This window comes from Chiloscyllium punctatum, chromosome 23 (assembly GCF_047496795.1).
Source record: "Chiloscyllium punctatum isolate Juve2018m chromosome 23, sChiPun1.3, whole genome shotgun sequence".
Classification (NCBI taxonomy): domain Eukaryota; kingdom Metazoa; phylum Chordata; class Chondrichthyes; order Orectolobiformes; family Hemiscylliidae; genus Chiloscyllium; species Chiloscyllium punctatum.
The window spans coordinates 92760321-92783467 of NC_092761.1; the positions used below are offsets into that span (position 1 = coordinate 92760321).

At 44.6% G+C, this 23147-nt stretch overlaps 1 protein-coding gene across 1 annotated transcript; it reads left to right on the plus strand.

Moving 5' to 3' along the window:
- Positions 1 to 483: 483 nt before the first annotated feature.
- On the plus strand, positions 484 to 22247 carry mpzl3 (myelin protein zero-like 3). The gene is given in 6 exon segments (XM_072593541.1): positions 484 to 525; positions 527 to 542; positions 618 to 781; positions 8137 to 8501; positions 12905 to 12968; positions 17145 to 22247. Coding segments are annotated over 6 exon segments (714 nt in total). The 3' UTR covers positions 17208 to 22247.
- Positions 22248 to 23147: the final 900 nt, after the last annotated feature.

Below are 23147 nucleotides of genomic sequence, written 5' to 3' on the forward strand. Positions count from 1 at the left end.
CCCCCCCTCCAGGTGAGCCCCTCCCCCCCCTCCAGGTGAGCCCCTCCCCCCCTCCAGGTGAGCCCCTCCCCCCCCCTCCAGGTGAGCCCCTCCCCCCCCTCCAGGTGAGCCCCTCCCCCCCCCTCCAGGTGAGCCCCTCCCCCCCCCAGGTGAGTCTCTCCCCTCCCCCCCCCTCCAGGTGAGCCCCTCCCCCCCCCAGGTGAGTCTCTCCCCCCCCCAGGTGAGTCTCTCCCCCCCCCCTCCAGGTGAGCCCCTCCCCCCCCTCAGGTGAGCCCCTCCCCCCTCCAGGTGAGTCTCTCCCCTCCCCCCCCCCTCCAGGTGAGCCCCTCCCCCCCCCAGGTGAGTCTCTCCCCCCCCCAGGTGAGTCTCTCCCCCCCCCCTCCAGGTGAGCCCCTCCCCCCTCCAGGTGAGTCTCTCCCCTCCCCCCCCCTCCAGGTGAGGCTCCTCCCCCGGGTCAGGGGCAGGTTCTGATCTGGTTTCGCGATGATCCGGAGGGATCTGGAGCTGCTCCCGATCGGGATCGCCCCTGTTCCTGCTCCCGGGTGAGTCCGGCTCCCGGTCGGGAACAGGGGGTTGTTGTTGTTGTAGCACTAACTGCTGCATTGCTGTGTCTGCAGGCGGAGCGGCGCTGGACATTTGGCTGGCGCCTAGTTTCCGGGGCTTCATCGGCGGCAGCCTGGAGCTGGTTTGTACCTTCAGCTCCTCGGCCCCGGTCAGTGAGCGCCTGACGGTGGACTGGTCTTACCGGGGCTGGGCTCCGGGGGCTGGGGGCAAACACGCGGTAGGTCGGGTCCGGGAGCTGGGGCCGGGGGTCCGGGGGCTGGGGGCAAACACGCGGTAGGTCCGGGCTGGGGGCTGGGGTCCGGGTCCGGGAGCTGGGTCCGGGGGCTGGGGTCCGGGGGCTGGGGGCAAACACGCGGTAGGTCCGGGCTGGAGGCTGGGGTCCGGGTCCGGGAGCTGGGGCCGGGGGTACCGTGAGGGCTGACCCTGTTACAGACCATTGCCCCCCTCCCTGACTCAGACCCTGGGCCAGCCGCAATCCAGAACTTTCTCCCTCAATGGGGGGTACCTAGTGTGTCACACTCCCCCTGGGAGGGGCGGGTAGGAATGGGTCCCTACCCTGAGGCAGGTTCACTACCACCGCTGAAAATGTGTTGCTGGAAAAGCGCAGCAGGTCAGGCAGCATCCAAGGAACAGGAGAATCGACGTTTCGGGCATCAGCCCTTCTCCTGCTCCTTGGATGCTGCCTGACCTGCTGCGCTTTTCCAGCAACACATTTTCAGCTCTGATCTCCAGCATCTACAGTCCTCACTTTCTCCTCACTACCACCGCCCACATTCAATCGGCTCTGGGGCTCAGTGGAATTTTGTAGAAAGTGATCAAGAGGATGTTGGTGGGTGAGTGAGTGACCAACTGGGGTTAGAGGGGCCATTGTCAATTCTGTAAGAAAATGTGATCCTTGTAGGAAGGATATGAAAATTGAATAAATGTTTTCAGGACAACTTCCTCGACCACTGTGTGACACCAACTAGAGAGTGGGCTTTACTAGAGACAAAGATTGAAATTGCTGGAGAAGCTCAGCAGGTCTGGCAGCATCTGTGAAGAGAACTCTGTTAATGTTTTGGGTCAAGTGACCCTGCCTCGGATCCAGACTTGTTTCTGATGAAAAGGATTGGATTTATTACTGACCTCAGATGGGAAGAAATATCTGCAATATCTCACACAGTTTGAGGGAGAAAGGTTTGGGTCCAAGACTACTGTTTGAATTTAAACAAGGGCAATTAGTGAAAATGAACTGGCAATTTAGGGTAAAGGATAAAATCAATCGTGACAAATATTTAATCAGATATTCCAGAAATAGGAAGGATAGTTAGTAAGTTTGCAGATGACACCAAAATTGGAGGTGTAGTGGACAGTGAAGAAGGTTACCTCAGATTACAACAGGATCTTGACCAGATGGGCCAATGGGCTGAGGAGTAGCAGATGGAGTTTAATTCCGATAAGGTGAGGTGCTGCATTTTGGGAAAGCAAATCCTAGCAGGACTTATCCACTTAATGGTAAGGTCCTAGGGAGTGTTGCTGAACAAAGAGACCTTGGAGTGCAGGTTCATAGCTCCTTGACAGTAGAGTCGCAGGTAGATAGGATAGTGAAGAAGGCATTTGGTATGCTTTCCTTTATTGGTCAGAGTATTGAGTACAGGAGTTGGGAGGTGATGTTGCAGCTGTACAGGACATTGGTTAGGCCACTGTTGGAATATTGTGTCCAATTCTGGTCTCCTTCCTATCAGAAAGATGTTGTGAAACTTGAAAGGGTTCAGAAAAGACTTACAAGGATGGTGCCAGGGTTGGAGGATCTGAGCTACAGGGAGAGGCTGAACAGGCTGGGGCTGTTTTCCCTGGAGCGTCGGAGGCTGAGGGGTGACCTTATAGAGGTTTACAAAATTGAGGGGCATGGATAGGATAAATAGACAAAGTCTTTTCCCTGGGGTGGGGGAGTCCAGAACTAGAAGACATAGGTTTAGGGTGAGGGGGAAAGATATAAAAGGGACCTAAGGGGTAACTTTTTTTCACACAGAGGGTGGTACGTGTATGGAACGAGCTGCCAGAGGAAGTGGTGGAGGCTGGTACAATTGCAACATTTAAGAGGCATTTGGATGGGTATATGAATAGGAAGGGTTTGGAGGGATATGGGCCCAGTGCTGGCAAATGGGACTAGATTGGGTTGGGATATCTGGTCGGCACGGACGGGTTGGATTGAAGGGTCTGTTTCCATGCTGTACATCTCTATGACTCTAAATCACGGAATGGATACATTCGAAGGGATGGGTTGGCCATTTGTGGTTTAACTAAAAAAGTGAAATATGGAATCAAACTCAAAGAAAAGGCATATACAATAATTCTGCAAAGATAGGTCAGTAGATTGGACTGAATATTTTTTAAAAACACAAATAATTACTAAAAGATTAATAAGGCAAACATTAAATTATGACAGAAATTTATCAAAAATATAAAAATAAATTGGAAACGTTTCTTCAAATATTTAAAATAGAAAACAATAAAGAATAAAGTGTTGGTCCTATTGAACTGATTCTAGATTAGAGTGGTGCTGGAAAAGCACAGCAGGTCATGAGGCATCTGAGGAGCAGGAAAATCGACATTTTGGGCAAAAGCCCTTCATCAGGAACGAAACGTCGATTTTCCTGCTCCTCGGATGCTGCCTGACCTGCTGTGCTTTTCCAGCGCCACGCTGATCTTGACTCTGATCTCCAGCTTTTGCAGTCTTCACTTTCGCCCATTGAACTGGGTCTAGAAATGGAGGATAAAGAGATGGCAGACAAACTGAACAGATAAAAGCAAATTACTGCAGATGCTGGAATCTGAAACCAAAAGAGAAAATGCTGGAAAATCTCAGCAGATCTGGCAGCACCTGTAAGGATAGAAAAGAGCTGACGTTTCGAGTCTAACTGACCCTTTGTCAAAGCTGAACAGATATTTTGTGTTAAAATGATTTGGATGAAGGGACAGCTAAATTTGATGATGATACAAAGATATGTAGGGAGGTGAGTTGTGAAGAGGACATAACGAGCCCACAAAGGGATATAAATAGATTAAGTGAGTGGGTAAAGGTCTGGCAAAAAGAGTGCAATGTGGGAAATTGTCCATTTTGGCATGAGGATTAAAATAAATATTATCTAAATGGTGAGCAGTTGTAGAGTTGGGAGTTGCAGAGAGATCTAGGTGTCCTAGCGCATGAATCATAGGTGGTACATTAATAATCAATAAACTAATAAAATGGTTTATTATGAGGGAAATTGAATGCAAAAGTAGTGAGATTATGTTTCAGTTAAACAGGGCAGTGGTGAGACTGTGTCTAGAGTACTGTCTACAGGACTGGTCACTATATTTGTTGAAGGAAGTCAGTACATTGGAAACAGTTCGGAGAAGGTTCAGTAGACTAATACTTGCAATGAGCAGATTACCTTATGAGGAAAGGCTCTTCAGGTTAGACCTGTATCCACTACAGTTTAGAGGAGACAGTGGTGACCTAAGAAACATATAAGATCCTGAGGGGACTTTACCCAATGGGTGCTGAAAGGATGTTTCCTCATGTGAAAGAATCTAGAACTAGGGGTCACTGTTTTAAAATAAAGTATTGCCCAATTAAGAGAGAGATAAAGAAACATTTTTCTCTCACATAGTTGTAAGGTTTTGGAATTCCCTTCCTCAAAAGATAGTGGATGCAGAATCTTTCATATTTTAAAGGCACAGATTGTTAAAGACCAAGGAGGTGAAAGATTATCAGGGAAATACAGGAATATCTAATTGAGGCTATAATCAATTAGTCGGGATCTTGTTGAATGGCAGAGCAAGCTCAAAGGGCTGAGTCACCTCCTCTTCTTCCCTGTGTGTTTGTATAAACTGTATCACACAAGTGTCTATAAAAATGCAGAGAGAATATCAGACTTTGATTACAGAAGAATCTGGGTGCCCTGGTTAATGAGTCACAAAGTGTTAGCATGCAGGTTCAGCAAGTGATCAGGAAGGCAAATGGAATATTGTCATTGATTGCAGAGGGAATGGAATATAAAAACAGGAATGTTTTGCTTGAGTTATATACGGTATTGGTAAGACAAGAGTAGTGTGTCTTTATTTTAAAAAGCAAATGCTTGTAAGCGTTTTAGAGAACGTTCTCTTGATTGATTCCTGCGGTTGAGGTGAGGGGATTACCTTATAAAGAATGGTTGGATAGGTATTGTCCGTATCTACAGGAGTTTAGGAGAATGAGAGTTTGCTTATCAAAACTTATAAGATCCTGGGGAGACTTTGCAGGCTGGATGTTAAAATGATGTTTTCCCGTATAGGAGAGAGTGGAACAAGAAGCACCATTTAAAACTTTTCCTCCCTGAATTGGAGAAATATTTTCTCTCTGAGAATTGACACTGTATCTGGCAGTGCCATTGAATGTTTTTAAGGCTAAGGTATATTCTTGACTAATGAAGAAGTCAAAGGTTGTTGGGTGGTACACAGGAAACAGGATTTCAGGTCAAAATCGGGTCCGCTAAGGTCATACTAAATGTGGAGCAGATTTGTGTGCTGAAAGGCCTACTGGCCCAGTTCACATATTCATGGTATGATTGGGTGATAGAATGGGCTTGAGGAGCTGAATGGCCTACACTTGCCTGTGTTCATTCAGAGTTAGATTCCTGGGAGAATGGAATCATTACTATTACTATAGGAAGAGACAATTCAGCCCATCATGTCTGTGCTAGCTTTTTGAAAGAGAATTCAAGTTACCTACAGCCCCCATTCCTCCGTGCGTTTCCACACGTTGATGAATTTTATTGTGGGTTTTTTTTTCAATTCTGTTTATAAGTTATTATCAAAACTACTCCCAATGCCCCTTCAGGCAGCACTTTCCACATCACAACATCTCACTCTGGTCAAAGCAAAGTTTCTTCAAGTTACACATGGTTTCTTGGCTGATCGATTTGAATCACTGTCCCCCAAGTGACTACCCCTTTGGCCACTGAAACATTTCCTCCCTGACATACTCTACATTAACTCATTGAGACTTTGAACTTCTCCATTAAATGACTGGTTAATCTTCACAACTCTAAGCAGAGCATGGTCACTCCACCAGGCACTCTGTAAAACTTGTCCTTGTTAAGTCTCCTTGTAATCTCTGCACTGTCGGAGGGTCAGTACTGAGAAAGTATGTTAGTGTCACAGGGTCACCCTCCAGATGTTATGTGAAAGGTATTATCGCTAAAAGACTATTTCATAGTGGAATGGAGTTCCTGTCTTCATAATTTATCTTTGCTCCAATCTTCACTGAAATATTTTGTCTTGCTCATCACATTAAAATTTGTGTGGGATTTCACTCTATTTTGATTGGCTGCTGTGTTTTTGGTCCTGCTATAGAAATGATTTAGAGATGCTGGTGTTGGACTGGGGTGGACAAAGTTAAAAATCACACAACACCAGGTTATAATCCAACAGGTTTAATTGGAAGCACTAGCTTTTGGAGCACTGCTCCTTCATCAGGTAGCCAGTGGGACAGGATCATCGGACACAGAACTTATAGTAAAAAATCAAAGTGTCATACAACTGATGCGATGCATTGAACAAACCTAGATTGCTGTTAAGTCTTTTATCTTTTAAAATGGGTTGCAGGTTTCGATTTGTTAATATGTAAATCCAGAACTTCTTTCAAATCACATTCCTGAGATAACTTAATGTTTTATGAAAAGGTGACATCTCAGCTCATCCAGTCCATTAAAGGTGTGAAGTTAGAGTCTGTATGTATTCCAAAGTTGAGTCAGACTGGTTCTATTTCCAAAGTAGGAATTTAGAAAATTTTGTGTCCTATGAACCAATCCCACTAGCTACCTGATGAAGGAGCAGCACTCCGAAATCTTGTACAGGTACACAATCCTTATCCAAAACACTCGGGACCAGCCGGTTTTTGGAATTCAGAATTTTTTGAATTTCAGAATAAGTGACAGTTTGACGGTGAAATTTTAAAAAATCTTACTAAACAGCAGACTCACTGTGAGTACCATGGGCCCTGAGACAGAATTGAAGCCTGCCAGTGCTAGGCCACGTGTGTTATCAAAACTATTTCATTTGCTGTAGAGCTCTTTGGACAAACCTTCAGAATGTTTTAGGGATGCAAGGTTATTTTTTATTACGATGTTCCTACATTCACCCTGACACTGTGTTTCTGTTTACCAAACTCCAGTGATTGATCCAGTGACCATCAGGGCTTACTGCTTCTATCTGGTATTGTGTTTGACCACAGCCTTCCCAAGCTTTGATTGTGGTGTTTGTGGGAAATCGATAACCCGTCACTAAAGGCTATCTCATAGCCGATTCCCGGATAATGTGACCATGAGGTGGTCACTGATGGAGCCCATTCAATGAGCTCAGCTTCTGGGCAGAGACCAAGGAGGGGGAGTTTCCTGTTTCTTCCTGGTCCCCAACAATGAAGCTGTTTTACAACTTTTATATTCACATTAACTGAGGAAAGAACCGCAACAGTGTGTGGACACGTACTGCCCGGGACAGAGAGTGTCAGCACTAACCAGGGGAGCGTGTGTCCACAAACATTCCTGATGGGGAGAAGGGTTGAGGAGATATTCAGCTGCAGGAGCAGTCATTCTCGGGACCTGCGGAACTGCTGCTCGAACATGCGGTGCCTCTGCCCTCAGGTGGCCACATGCGGTATGGCAGCTGTCCCCGATCAGACAAAAGCACCATTCGCCAATGGAACTGGAAGAGTGACATAAATTAACACAGTCTCATTCCTGAAGAAGGGCTTTTGCCCGAAACATCGATTCTCCTCGGATGCTGCCTGACCTGCTGTGCCTTTCCAGCGCCACTCTAACACAATCACAGGCCGTTTCCTGAAATGTTTTTCATCTGATGGAGTACTTTTGAAATATAGTCACTGTTGTAGTTTAGAGAATGCTGCAGCCAAGTTGCATAAGAAGTAATTAATAAATATAAAATGATCCCACACAAAGTCATTAATGTCCTGATGGTCTGTTTTTGCCCTATCTTCTGAAGAATGAGTGTAGCTTGGCTACTGGGGTTAATCCCCTCAATATGCTTCAAATTGGAGTCATGGGATCTTTTTAAATCTACCTGAGAGAGCAGTCATGTCCCTGATTTAATATTTTCTGAAAAAGATGTTACTTTGAACAATGTAGCACTCCCTCAGCGCTGGATAGGACTGTTAACCTTTAACATTGAGCTTGTGCTTGAAGGGGAACATTAACCCACAATCTTCTGCCTTTGAGATCAGCGCAGCATTGTTGAGCCTGGCCTCATTGACCAACACTGACCTCCCATGGGGGGGGGGGGTGCTCTGGGCACTTTCAGTTTGTCGTCCAGCTGACTCCAGGTGCTTGAGGTGGTACATCATGAGCAATGTTGTAGTGAGCAGTGAGGAGATCTTCCAGGGTGCAGAAGATGCTTAGTGCCAGAATATGAATCTGGAGGGGAAAATCAACCAGGTGAGGCATCACCCTATGTGAGGGGAGGGTCTTCTACAAACTGTTGCCCTTCACTGGAATGAAATAAAGTTTGCATTTGACCTAAACTAGTTAATCCTTCATCTCTCTCCTGACATAGATTCTCCACTATCAGTCTGAAGTCTTTCCTGCTCACAGTGGCCCTTTCAAGGATCGAGTCCTGTGGAATGGGGATGTTACAAAAGGAAATGCTTCCATCATCCTGAAGAATTTAACACAGAATGACAACGGGACATTCAGTTGTATGGTACAGAACCCGCCAGATGTAAGCAGTGAGATGCCGAGCACTGTCCTCACTGTCACTGAGAGAGAGCTCCCATTTCGCCTCAGTGTGACTATCGTTCTGGTTCTGCTAGTGGTGATTCCGTCTCTGCTGGTGGTCACAGTGCACCTGCTGTGGATGGGCAAGAGGTTCGGGTTCTATGGAGTCAACTCCAAAAACACATCAATAGAGGTCCTCGAGGGGTAGGTTCAGCCAGGATGTATAAGAATATTCTTGTGCTGTTTTCCTGAAACAGGAGTCACCTGGATTGCTCAGAATTTATGTGAAAATCTCAACCAGGGTTTTATTTAAACAGAGCAACTGACAACTCATAGTTCTTGAACAACTTGCGTCCACATCCTCAGCCTTGCTGCTGCTTGGACTCTCCAAGACCATAAGATAAAGGAACAGCATTAGGCCATTTGGCCCATCGGGTCAGCTGCACCTTTCAATGCTGACTGATATGTTTCTCAACACCATTCTTCTACCTTCTCCCTGTAATGTCCGATCCCTTTACTATTCAAGAACCTATCTATCTCTGTCTCAAATACACTCAGTGACTCATGACATGTGGTGTCATCCTGGTCTTTGGGTTATTAACATACTCTCTCTTAAAACTTCTCTCCCCGCACCCCCCTCCCCACCAACCCACCATTAAACCACACGCATTAAAAATTAATACTTACGTAAGTAATTGCAAAACTATATACACAGAAGAACTGTAGAATTGATTAATTTAATGGGGAACAAAGAAATGGCTAACCAGCTAAATACATACTTCCATCCTGTGTTCATAAAGGAGGGGACAAATAATATCTCAGAAACATGGGGAAACAGAAAATTTAGTGAAAGAGAAGAACTGCAGCCATTGGTTAGTGGGATACTGCATGGATCAGCACTAGAACCCAGCTATTTACAATATATTAATGATTTGGATGAGGGAACTAAATGCAACATCTCCAGATTTACATAGTATACAAAACTGATTTGTAAGGATGCTCTTGCTATAGAGAGAATGCAGCGAAGGGTTACCATCTGATCCCAAGGATGGTGGGACTGATATGTGAGGAGAGGTTGATTTGATTAGGATTATATTATTGGAGTTCAGAAAAATAAGGAGGCATCTCGAGAAACCTACAAAATTTTAACAGTTTTGGCAGGGTAAATGTAGGGAGAATGTTCTTGGTGCTGGGTCCAGAACCAGGGGTCACAGTTTAAGGATAAGGGGTAAACCTTTTAGGATGAAGACAAGGAGACGTTTCTTCACCCAGAGAGCTGTGAGCCTGTGGTGTTCACTACTACAGAAAACAGTTGAGGCCAAAACAGTGTGTGATTTCAAAATGAAATTGGATATAGCACTTGGGGTTAACAGAATCATAGGATATGGAGGAGGAATAGGAACGTGCAGCTGAGTTGGATGATCATTATAATGAAGGGCAGGGCAAGCTCAGAGCTACCCTTGCTGCCATTTTCTCTGTTTCTGGGTCGAGATTGTCTGCTTATCCTTCTGGCTCTTGAGATTGTGCAGTCTGCTGGAGACCTAGACTTCACATTTGGTTTTTTGTACAACCTGTACTTGTTTTATGAATGTGCTGGTTATTGTCATGGTAGTTTCCACACCTTCATTATCCAAATGTATCTTTGTGTCTGTTTTCTATACACAGTTTTGAGTATTGTACTGGCTTCTGTTTCTCTGCAGTGTTGCTCCATTTGGTGTTATAACTTTGTAGAATCTAGGCTTACTGCACACTTTATTCAGACAGGTAACCAGGTTCCTTGGATAGGATAAATTTTCTGACCTTCTGTCCTGCAGGTAAATAAGGAACTTCCACAGCTGCAAGTCAGTGATGTTCCATCTTTATTCTCCTTTCGTTTTTCAAGAATTTAGTCCTGTATTTCTGAGAACTTGGACAGGTGATGGTTTGGCTGGATTAGTTTAATTTGCCATCCAAACATGGTTTCTGTTAGTGATAACAACCTCATGCAGAAATTTAGTTCTTATGTGTAACAAAACAACAAGAAGATTTCATTTTATTTATTTTATTCTAATTTATTTGAATTGTTTTATTGTTCTGCACTTCACAATGGATGTTTCATTTGTGCGATCCAGTTGCTGTGTGAGACTCTGGAACTGGAATCGTGTGGTGAACTGCCACAGGTTTATACCCCATTTGGCTCATGTCTCTAAAACATTTGGTTAGAAATTGTGTCCTGTGTTATCAGATCCGATTTTTACAGCTATACAGAATATTGCAGTCATTGTGTCTGCCATGAACACACTTAAAGTGTCCTTTAATTGTTTGACAATTGGAAATTTAAGAAAAATAGTGACGAGGAGAAAATTGTTAACACATGCTGAGAAAATCTGTTGCAGGTTTGGACTAAGGGACTGAGGGATCCTCACAAGGGTGCAGAGATTATTTGTGTTGCTGTGCTTAGTGATTGGGGAATGTCTTGCACATCCTTACTGTCTTCTCAATGTCATTGTTGATCTCTGGACAACACACCGTATACTATGCCAGGCCGATATAACTGTGACAATATGTCCTAGTGAAGACCTTTTGGTACAAGCTCTTATTATCTTTTCAAAATTATCCTTCTTGAACTATTTAGTTTATCTATGAGCAAAAGCATCAGAGAATGTACAGCATCTCTTGTATCATGATAGGTTAATCTTTCTTTGCAGTGAGTGAAACAGACCGCATTTCGAACAAGACTTGCTTGCTTTCTGTGTTGTGCACCAAAACTGGTAACTACACCTAACTGCTTGCACATATTGTACAGCTACAATGGCTTCATAATTTGTGCCAATGTTTTAGCAGTTTATCAATACCATGACCTTTTATTTCTCAGAGGTCTTTTCGAAAAGCTGCAATGAACATTGACAATATGATCAGCTGTTACCTGCTCAGACAACTCAGTCTCTGAGAAACCTCCAGCTCTGCCCTTATCACACCAACTTTTTCTATTCCTTTAAGTCACGTGTTGGCCACACCAGGTATGGGCATCAGTGAATTTTAAAGTTCTCTTTTTTTTAATAAAGCCCATCCTATTGGATTTCCCACAGCTCAGCAGCATATCTCTGGTCATGTTGAGGCAGGCTTGAAGTGTTGATTCAATACAACCCCTTATCTTCCACAGTTACCGTTATTTTCTCCACAGGCTACAATAAGAAGCACAGTGCTGTTTTTGTTTCCAAAGTCTAATTTCAGATGGAGACCTACAGCCATCCAATTCATGTTAATGACTTTGGGTTGTCACCTTTGTGATGTTCTCTGTGCTTTGTAAACCGACATTTCGATAATTTATAGAATCTGTTGGTAACTAGTGACATCCTGTATACTTAGCTCTTTAAGCAGTAATACTCCAGATCACCAGATCGAAGATTAGCTGGAAATGTGGAAACAAAAAAAAGAGCTGGAGTAGGCTATTCGGCCCATCGAGCCTGCTTCCCTGTTCAAAAGATCATGGCGGATCATCTAACTCTATCACCCCATTCCTGCTTTCACCTCATACCCTTTGACCTCTTCAGCCCTAGGAACTCTGTTTTCAAGAAGTTATACACTCTGTTTTCACCTCAAATCACTTTCTATGACAATGAATCCACAGGCTCACTACTCTCTCAGTAAAGAAATCTCTCCTAGTTTCAGTCCTAAATAGACTATCCATTGTCCTTAGATTGTGTTCTTGACTGGGTCCAGTTTCCTCATCATTGGGATCACCCTTCCTGCATTTAATGAGTCTAATCCTGTTAGAATTCCAGTGAATATAATCCTAACTCATCCAATCTAATTCGATTCCCTGCTTCACTCTCAAACTGAAGCCTGGAATTGAGAAAGGAAAGTTTGGATTTGTGGAGAATTCTGGTTTGCATTCCCCTTAGAACATCACATTAATTTAATACTTTGTTTCTCTGGCATCACTTAATTTGTGCAGTGCATTTAATTCTGCATTTTGATAGCACCTGATGTGGTTTTGAACCCAGTCCTAACAGTTTCTGCAGCATTTGTTGCAGAGGACGGCCCTGGTCCGAGAAGGGAGACTATTCACTTGCCTCTATTTTATGGCAGCTTTCCTCAGTTAGCTGAGGTTCCAAATCTCTCCTGAACAGTCAGCCTCCAGAGGTCTCAGCTGTCAGTGACCGACTCCTTGTTGTCAAGTTAACCACTGTACAATGTCACAATATTGAGTTAAATTGGAGTAACCATTGAAAACATGTTAAATGAGCTGCTAATCTGCAGAGAGAAAGATTTACTAATCATTCAATCACTCAGCACTGAGGAGGCCATTTGACCAATTGTGACTGAACTGGCCCATTGATAGAATTTTCCAATTATTCCCACTCCACCCGCTTATCACCATAAATTTGGAAACCATCCAAATTTCTGGGAGCTCATTCTAGATTATAACAAGCTGTGGAAGGCACAAGTTCTTCACAGCTTCCTCTTGGGATCTTCCCATTCCCTCCAAATTCCTCCTTCTCACTCGATGCTCTAAAAGTTGGAATTAGACATCTGTGTACAATAGAAACAAAAATAAATAATTAGTTCCTTTGGAGTATTTGCCTTTTGTCACAACCAGTAACTGGAGCTATTTTTCTGAGCAGGACTGATGAAGGTGAAAGTGACCAGGGAAACAGGACCTGTTTCTGCTGTGTATCATGTTTCCAGGTAGGATCTCAAATACATGATCTGATTGGCTTGGCACTCACTTACCTCCTGCTGTGTAGGAGCCAGTGAGGGAGGGGGGCTCTGCTGGGGGGGTGTACTTGGGGCCTGAGGATCAGTCACCTGAATCATAAGAAATAGGGAATAGATTAGGCCATTTGGTCCTTTTAGGCTGCCTGCTATTCACTACAATCCAAGACAAAGAGCTCTGTGGAGAACACCATAGGCAGAGAATCTATCAGAGTGGATTACATAAAACCAACATGGATTCATGAAAAGGAAATCATATTTGACAAACCTACTGGAGTTTTGTGAGGATGTCACTTGTAGAACAGATGAGGGGGAACCAGTGGATGTGGTGCATTTGGATTTTCAGAAAGCTTTTAATTCCCACCTTGCAGGTTATTGTACAAAATTAAAGCACATGGGATTGATAATAATATTCTGGTATGGATTGAAAATTGGTAAACACTCAGGAAACAGAGAGAATAAGAACAAACAAGTCTTATTTGATGTGGAGAACAGTGACTAATGTAACACCACAGGGACCAGAGGTGACCTAATTCTGGATTTACCCATGAGGAGAGACATCCTGTCAGCATCCATTCCACCAAATCCCCTCAGAACCTTCTGTTTCACTCTTCTAAACTTCAATGAGATTAAGCCTAGCCTTTCCTCGTAAGACAATTTCTTCCTTTCAGAAATTAGCTGAGTGAACCTTCTCTGAACTGATCCCATTGGAAACCTGTCCCTCCTTATGTAAGGAGATCAGGACTCTGCAAATTTTTCTAGAGGAGCTCTCACCAGTGACCAGTACATGTCAGGCATGACCTCCCAGTTTTAATACTTTGCAATAAAGGCTCACATTACTATTTTCTTCCTGATCGTTTGCTGATGTTGCTTGCTAACGTTTTGTGGTTCATGTCCTAGGACACCCTGATCCCCTTCAGAAGTGCAGCATTCTGCAGTCAGTCTCCATTTAATTCTTCTTTTCTGTTTTTCCTGTCAGAATGGATGTTCTCACATTTTCTCCGATTATACACCATGTGCTAGATTTTCGTCCACTCACTTCACAAATCTCTATTCCCTTGCAAATTCTTTGAAGAGTGGCATGAGAGCAGGAATTGGCCATTCAGCCCATTGAAGCTGCTCTATATTCTGCATGATCATGGCTGATCATCCAGTTCAATGTCCTTTTTCCCACAGCCCTCTGAGATACAGATCAACAGAGTAAAAGATATCATCCTCATCTTGTGCCCAAGTGAAGGTGCGTCCAACATCTGCAGGACAGTTTCAGAAATGAGGACACTTCGTCTCTTCGTTAGTTGACACCTGTCAAACCTCCTTACGATTTAAAGAAGATTATAAACATGTGCTCTTCTAAAATGAATAACAGCAATTGTTTTTACATTATATTCTATCTGCCATGTTCTTGCCCACTCTCCAAGTCTATCCAAACCCTCTTGAATCCAACTGTATCTTCCTCACAGCACACATATCCATCTAACATTAGTTCACCTGTGAACTTGAAAATATTACATTTAGGTCCCACACCCAAACATTGATATTTATTATGAACAGCTGGGGTCCAAGTACTGATCCTGCAGAAGCCCAGGAGGCACAGCCTGCAACATGACATTGACCTGTTTATGTCTTTTCTGTCTGTCAGTCAGTCCTTAATCCATGCCAGTACTTTAACTCCAAAACCAATGCTTTAATTTTGCTAACCAACCACCTATGAGGGAACTTATTAAAATCCTTTTGAAAATCTAAGTGTACTGTGTCCACCAACTCTCCTTCATCAATTATATCCACAGTCAGCACATTGGCTCTGTGTTTAGCACTGCAGCCTCACAGTGCTAGAGAGTTGGGTTTGATTCACCCTCGAGTGATTGTCTGTGTGGAGTTTGCACATTCTCCCCGTGTCTGCGTGGGTTTCCTCCGGGTGCTCCGGTTTCCTCCCACAGTCCAAAGATGTGGATTAGCCATGGGTAATGCAGGGATATGTAAGGGGGGGTGGGTATGGGTGGGCTGTTCTTTGGAGTGTCAGTGTGGACTCAATGAGCCAAATGGCCTGATTCCACTCTGGGGATTCTATGATCTCCAAAAATTCCAATGGGTTTGTCAAACATGATTCCATTTTCACAAATCCATGTTACGTCCAATCAGATCATTAACATCCACCTGTCTATGTATCACCTCCTTTATAACTGATTCTATTTTGTCCCCCTAACGCTGATACAGGGATAACAGGTCTGTAGGTCCCAGTTTTCCCTTCCTCCCTCCCTTCTTAAATCGTGTGATGACATTTGCCTACAAAATAGTTGGTCTTTTCAACCAGGTGACTCACGCCAATTTTAAATTGAGGCTCCAGGTTTGACAGTCTGTGACAGTCTATTAGTTGTAGTTTGTCAGTATGTCCAAACTCTGTTTTCTGTTCATCAGCCAATTCTGTAGCCAAACTAATATATAAACCCCAAAATGGTGAGCTCTTTCTTGTGCAATAAATATAAACAAATGTTGCAAGACTTGGACAATATCAGGTTTGGGCTGATAAGTGGCAAGTAACATTTGTGCCACACAAATGCCAGGCAATGACCTTCTCCAACAAGACAGAACATAACCACCACTCCTTTACATTTAATGATCATCACTGAATTCCCCACTATCGACATCTTGGAGGTGAGCATTGACCAGAAACTAAACTGGACCAGCCATATAAATACTGTGGCTATAAGAGCAGGTCAGAGGCTAGGCTACTGCAGCGAGTAAATCACCTCCTGACTCCCCAAAGTCTGTCCACCATTTACAATGCGCAAGGCAGGAGTGTGAATAGATTACTTACAGTGTGGAAACAGGCCCTTTGGCCCAACAAGTCCACACCGCCCCGCCGAAGCGCAACCCACCCATACCCCTACATCTACCCCTTACCTAACACTACGGGCAATTTAGCATGGCCAATTCACCTGACCTGCACATCTTTGGACTGTGGGAGGAAACCGGAGCACCCGGAGGAAACCCACGCAGACACGGGGAGAATGTGCAAACTCCACACAGTCAGTCGCCTGAGGCGGGAATTGAACCCAGGTCCCTGGCGCTGTGAGGCAGCAGTGTGATGGAATACTTCCCACTTGCCTGAATGGGGGCAGCTCCAACACACTCAAGCTGCTTGAATGGGACCATATTCACTCCTACTACTACCATCATTGACAAGATGCAGTATAAAAATTTACCAAAGATCCTCAAACAGCACCTTACAAACCCACAACCACTTCCATTCAGAAGGACAAGGGCAGCAGATACATGGGAACACCACCACATTCAAGATCCGTTCCTTGCCACTCCCCATCCTGACTTGGAAATATATCACCATTCCTTCACTGTCGGTGGGTCAAAATCATGGAATTCCCTCCCTAAGGGCATCGTGGGTAAGCTTTACTCTGCATCTAACCTAGTACTGTCCCTGACCTGTGAGCATTTGATAGGATACAGTGTAAAGGCTGCTTTACTCTGTATCTAACCCCGTGCTATCCCTGTCCCTGAGAGTGTTTGATGGGGGTACAATGTAAAGGCTGCTTTACTCTGTATCTAACCCAGTGCTGTCCCTGTCCTGGGAGAGTTTGATGGGGCTGGTGTAAAAGAAGCTCTATGCCTAGTTTTTCTTCAGTATGGCCCGGTGGCTCAGTGGTTAGCACTGCTGCCTCCCAGGGCCAGGGTCCCAGGTTCGATTCCCACTTCGGGCCACTGTCTGTGTGGACTTTGCACATTCTCCCCATGTCTGCATGGGTTTTCTTGTGATCCAGTTTCCTCCCATGACCTAAAGATGTGCAGGTTAGGGTGGATTGGCCGTGGGAAAGGCAAAGTTACGGGGAGAGGATGGGTCCAAAGTGATGCTCTTCAGAGGTCAGTGCAGACTCGATGGGCTGAATGGCCTGCTTACATAGTGTAGGAGTTTTATGATATGGTAAAAAGGGTAGAGGGAACTTTATTCTGGATCTAATCCTGTGCTGTCACTGTCTTAGGAGAGTTTAATGGGAAAGAGGGAGCTTTACTTTTAGTTTGGGTAGAAAGAGGTTTTAATTACTATTTAAAAGAATAGAGGGAGTTTTAATCTGTTCGTACCCTGTGCTGTGCCTGTCCTGGGAACGTTCACTCTGTATTTTTCCTATTTTCCTCTAGGAATCTGATGAGGAAGATGAAGATTTCCATCGCTTTTACCCAGCGTCTGAATCAGTTACATAGTTTGAAATATTTTATGATCCCACCTTTATCAGTAAGACCATTCCTGGGACTCTACACTGATTGAAGAGTTTGTTTGTCTGAAGATGGTGTGTGGGATTATTTAACAGTGTCAACTTTCACTGATACACAGGGAACAGATTTGGGACAGTCTATGTTGTTACTCGTATTCCTTACACATCTTGTCATTATTTATACTCCAAGGGAGTGCTTAAGGTTCTTGTTGATCATCTAATGATCTCAGCAATGTTCCAACGAAGAGAAGTTAGTGTTTCGGAATGAAAGGGCATCATCCCAAACTATTCCCTTCGCTTCTGCCTCCAAAACCCATTGTGGATTTCCAACCTTTTCTGTTTTTATTTCAGATTCCCAGTGTCTGCAGTATTTTGCTTCGGTCTTAGAAACCTGTTATTGAGGGAAAAGGAAGAGCGTGAATCCAATCCTTCAGAAATCAGTAGTCCATCCCAGCTGGAGGATTGTGTTCAGTTCTGGGGCAAAAGACGGTGGAGCTCAGTGAAGGCACAGGGACATTCTGTATGTGAGAAACATGAGAATGACGAGAACGAGGGTAGGTCCGATCAAGGACAGTAGTGGGAGACTGTGTATTGAGTCGGAAGAGATAGGAGAGGTCTTGAATGAGTACTTTTCTTCAGTATTTACAAATGAGAGGGACCGTATTGTTGAAGAGGAGAGTATGAAACGGACTGGTAAGCTAGAGGAGATACTTGTTAGGAAGGAAGAGGTGTTGGGCATTTTGAACAACTTGAGGATAGACAAGTCCCCCGGGCCTGACAGGATATATCCTAGGATTATGTGGGAAGCAAGAGAGGAAATTGCAGAGCCGTTGGCAATGATCTTTTCATCTTCACTGTCAACGGGGCTGGTGCCAGGAGACTGGAGAGTGGCGAGTGTTGTGCCCCTGTTCAAAAAAGGGAACAGGGATAACCCTGGCAATTACAGGTCAGATAGTCTCACTTCTGTGGTCGGCAAAGTAATGGAAAGGGTATTGAGGGATAGGATTTGGAAAGACGCTGCTTGATTAGGGACAGCCAGCACAGATTTGTGAGGGGTAGTCTTGCCTTACAAGTCTTATTGAATTCTTTGAGGAGGTGACCAAGCATGTGGATGAGGGTAGAGCAGTGGATGTAGTGTACATGGATTTTAGTAAGGCTTTTGATAAGGTTCCCCATGGTAGGCTTACGCAGAAAGTCAGGAGGCATGGGATAGTGGGAAATTTGGCCAGTTGGATAGAGAACTGGCTAACCGGTCGAAGTCAGAGAGTGGTGGTAGATGGTAAATATTCAGCCTGGAGCCCAGTTACAAGTGGAGTTCCGCAGGGATCAGTTCTGGGTCCTCTGCTGTTTGTAATTTTTATTAATGACTTGGAAGAGGGAGTCGAAGGGTGGGTCAGTAAATTTGCAGACGATTTGAAGATTGGTGGAGTTGTGGATAGTGAGGAGGGCTGTTGTCGGCTGCAAAGGGACTTAGATATGATGCAGAGCTGGGCTGAGGAGTGGCAGATGGAGTTCAACCATGTCAAGTGTGAGGTTGTCCATTTTGGAAGGACAAATAAGAATGCGGAATACAGGGTTAACGGTAGGGTTCTTAGTCAGGTGGAGGAGCAGAGGGATCTTGGGGTCTATGTTCATAGCTCTTTGAAAGTTGCCACTCGGGTGGATAGAGCTTGTAAGAAGGCCTGTGGTGTATTAGCGTTCATTAGCAGAGGGATTGAATTCAAGAGTCGTGAGGTGATGTTGCAGCTGTACAGAACCTTGGTAAGGCCACATTTGGAGTACTGTGTGCAGTTCTGGTCGCCTCATTTTAGGAAAGATGTGGAAGCTTTGGAGAGGGTGCAGATGAGATTTACCAGGATGTTGCCTGGAATGGAGAATAGGTCGTACGAGGATAGGTTGAGAGTGCTAGGCCTTTTCTCATTGGAAGGATGAGGGATGACTTGATAGAGGTTTATAAGATGATCAGAGGAATAGATAGAGTAGACAGTCAGAAACTTTTTCCCCGGGTACAACAGAGTGTTACAAGGGGACATAAATTTAAGGTGAAGGGTGGAAGGTATAGGGGAGATGTCAGGGGTGGGTTCTTTACCCAGAGAGTTGTGGGGGCATGGAATGCGCTGCCCGTGGGAGTGGCAGAGTCAGAATCATTGGTGACCTTTAAGCGGCAATTGGATAGGTACATGGATAGGTGCTTAAGCTAGGACAAATGTTCGACACAACATTGTGGGCCGAAGGGCCTGTTCTGTGCTGTATTGTTCTATGTTCTATGTTCATGAAAAGGGGACATTTTGAGGGAGTTTAATTAAATGAGATTAAACTAGAGAAGCTGGGATTTTTCGCCAAGAAGAGTAAACCAGGGACCTGGGTTCGATTCCAGCTTAGGTGACTGTCTGTGTGGAGTTTGCACATTCTCCCCGTGTCTGCGTGGGTTTCCTCCAGGTGCTCTGGTTTCCTCCCACAGTCCAAAGATGTGCAGGTCAGGTGAATTGGCCATGCTAAATTGCCCATAGCATTCAGGGATATGTGTAGGTTAGATGCATTAGTCGGGGGTAAACATAGAGTAATAGGATTGGGGCATGGGTCTTGGTGGGTCACTCTTCAGAGGATCAGTGTGGACTTGTTGGGCCAAATGGCCTATTTCCATCCTGTAGGGATTCTATAAAATTCAGTGAAAAAAACTGAAAATTCAATGAGTGGTTTAGTCAAGTAAATTGTGAGAAATTGTTTCCAGGGACCAGATTTTGGGGAGGGGGGCAGTGGGAAGCAATTTTTTGACAACAGAGTGACTTGTGATCTGGACTCCACGGACTGAAAGGGTTGTGGGAGCTGATTAATAACACTTATTATTTCTAAATTCATAAGAAACCATCCGTGCAGGATCAATTAACAAGGATAAGGATGAGGTAGGACGCTAAATGAACAACTCTTTCAAGAATCTGGATCAAATATGATGGGCTGAATGGCCTCCTCCTATGACATGCCATTCTGAGACAAGGTGGAGCACTCCCTTAGTGCTGACCCTCTGATAATGGGGCGCTCGCTCAGAACTGACAGAGTGCTGCACTATTGGATAATAAATGTAGGTTATGATTCTGCTAGCCCAATTGACATATTTTCTAAATCCATCGTTTGTACTTACTTCTATTACTACATCCTTTTGCTTTACTGATTTCCCAATGGTCATTTCATCTCCTCAGCTCTGTGTCCTATCAAAGACCTTTCCTTTAGCTCTTTCCTCCTCTCCCTCTTTCTCTGGCTCTAGATGTATTTAAAGCCTGTTACATAGGACATAGAACAGACCCTTCGGCCCTCAATGTTGCGCCGACCTGTGCATTATTCTAAGCCCACCCCTCTACACTATCCCATCATCCATGTGCTTATCTAAGGATTGTTTAAATCTCCCTAATGTGGCTGAGTTAACGACATTGGCAGGTAGGGCATTCCACTCCCTTACCACTCTCTGAGTAAAGAACCTGCTTCTGGCATCTGTCTTAAATCTATCACCCCTCAATCTGTAGTTACGCCCCTCGTACAAGGTGATGTCATCATCCTAGGAAAAGACTTTCACTGTCTACCCTATCTAAGCCTCTGATCATTGATGGTTTCCGGTGCTGATGAAAGGACATCATTTGTAAATTTTACCCTGTTTCTCCACGTCAGATATTGTCTGAGCTGTTGAGTGTTTCCCAGTTTTTTTGTTTTTGTTTTTATTTCAGATTTCCTGCCTCTGTCTTGATTGCTGTTCCTTGGTCTGCTACCCGAGAGCAGCTTTGAGTAAGGTGATGGCAAGTTACAGGTTACAATCGGAAGAAAAAGCTCCTAATGGATTTAGACACAACACAAACTTTGTCCAAATTTGAAATTATACTTCTGTAGAAATTATGCAAAATTGTCCAATGGATTCTGCATCTCAGATCCTGATCCTTCCCTTCCCCCCCCCCCCCCCCCGAATCATCCTGCCTCCTCCTCCTCCTCCTCCTCCTCACTCCTTTCCCTATAGTTTCCTCAGTTCCTCTTCCATTCCCTCTGAGGTCCCCTAGGGAAGCCAATGTTAAGCCTTCTCCATCCCTGGGGATTCTGGGGGTTCATGATTCACCAAGAAACTGGGGACAAGTATTTGGGACGAGGTATTTGTTGCCTGATATGCAAAGCCACGTAGAGTCATGGAGTTATACAGCATGGAAAGAGACTCTTCGGATCAACTCATCTGCACTGACCCAATATTCCTCATCTGATCTAGACCCATTTGGTCCGTATTCCTGTATACCCTTGCTATTCCTGTACCCTTGCAGATCTCTTAAATGTAATTGGATCAACCTCCACCACCTCCTCTGGCATCTCATTCCATATACGCACCACCCTCTGCATGAAAAGGTTAACCCTTAGGTCCCTTCGAAATTGTTCCCCTCGCCCTGTAGTCTTTGTTCATAGTCAAGTGAGCAATGCCTGTGTGTGGTCCCATGTTCATGGCTGGGTGTTTTGAGCAGGTGTTGGCGATGGGAGGTGTTCCCATGTGCCTGCGGTAGTTACTTTCTGTGGCTCTGAGCAGTTTTCTCCGGATTGTTTCCAGTCAATTGAATAGACATTGAGTGAAGCCAGAAGGTGTGATGCTGCCCATGCTAAATATCTTGATTATGTTTATTACTGTATAGCTGGAGCATATAGTGAAGAATACTTTGGGATTTCAAATTTCAAAGGAAATGCTTTTGTAGAAGTGATGTTTGGTAAACCAAAGGCTATATCATCCACATCCTGTACCTTCACCATCACCTCACTCCTTCTCTCCCTCTCGTGTTTTGATCTTTGTCTCCATTATCCTTCCTCCCTGGTTCCCTCTACCTCTTCACCCACCTACCCCACTTTTCCACCTAACTCTAGGGGGGAGGTTTCCATGGTGAGCTCATTCTGCTCTGCGAAAACTCTGGAAGAAAGAATTGATCTCCACATGGAGAGACAGGGTTTCATCAAGGATAGGCAGCGTGGCTTTATCAGAGGGAGCTCATTCTGAATAAAGTTTGAATGTTAAGGAGGTGACCAGTCTGTTTAATTCCTAGATATCGGCCTCCCTGGTTATGGAGCAGGAATGGGGCCCTCAGGTGGTCTACAGAGGGTCACATTGCTCCTGGTGAAAGCAGCAAGCTAAAGAACTGCTCATATTCCCATCAATGTTCAACATGGAGCTTCACTCCTCATTCTGAAATGCAGGATGTGATGAGCTTAATACAGGGTTGGTATTCAGGCCAACATTAAGCTTCAACTCTGTTTGCACAGGTATTAATCTCACAGGTTGTTCATGGAGACTCTGTGCCCAGGAATGGAATGAGCAGCAACATCTAGAAGGAAGATGGTGTCTGGACGATCCTGTCTACCCAGTTACCTCGCTCTGGCTGCCCAATCCAATTGGAATCTGGAAGTTGGGCCTGGCTGGAGGTTCTTGACAGGAGAATGGCAGAATCTGGGATTCCTGGATTCTGCCAAGTTTGGAATTCTGCACAATGTTGGAACTTGTGGAACCTGAGAATCAGCTACAGTTTCACTGCATCTCTGAGAGAAAACCGATCTATGGGGGGGCTCAGGGGTGTTTGACACAGAATCAGTCAGTCCTTCCTCATTATTCATCGTTATCAGGAGCAATTTTGATTTAAAATAAATATTTAGATTAGATTCCCTACAGTGCGGAAACAGGCTTTTTGGCCCAACGCGTCTACACTGAACCTCCGAAGAGTAACACACCCAGACCCATTTCCCGACCTATGTTTACCCCTGACGCATGCACCTAACATTATGGGCAATTTAGCATAGCCAATTCACCTAACCTGCACATCTTTGGACACCGTCCATTTGCCTAAATTTTCTGGGGCTAGTAGTGTTTACAGGAATGTGGGAGGGAGTTGCTTATGTTTATTTAATGTTGGCTGATTACCAATGG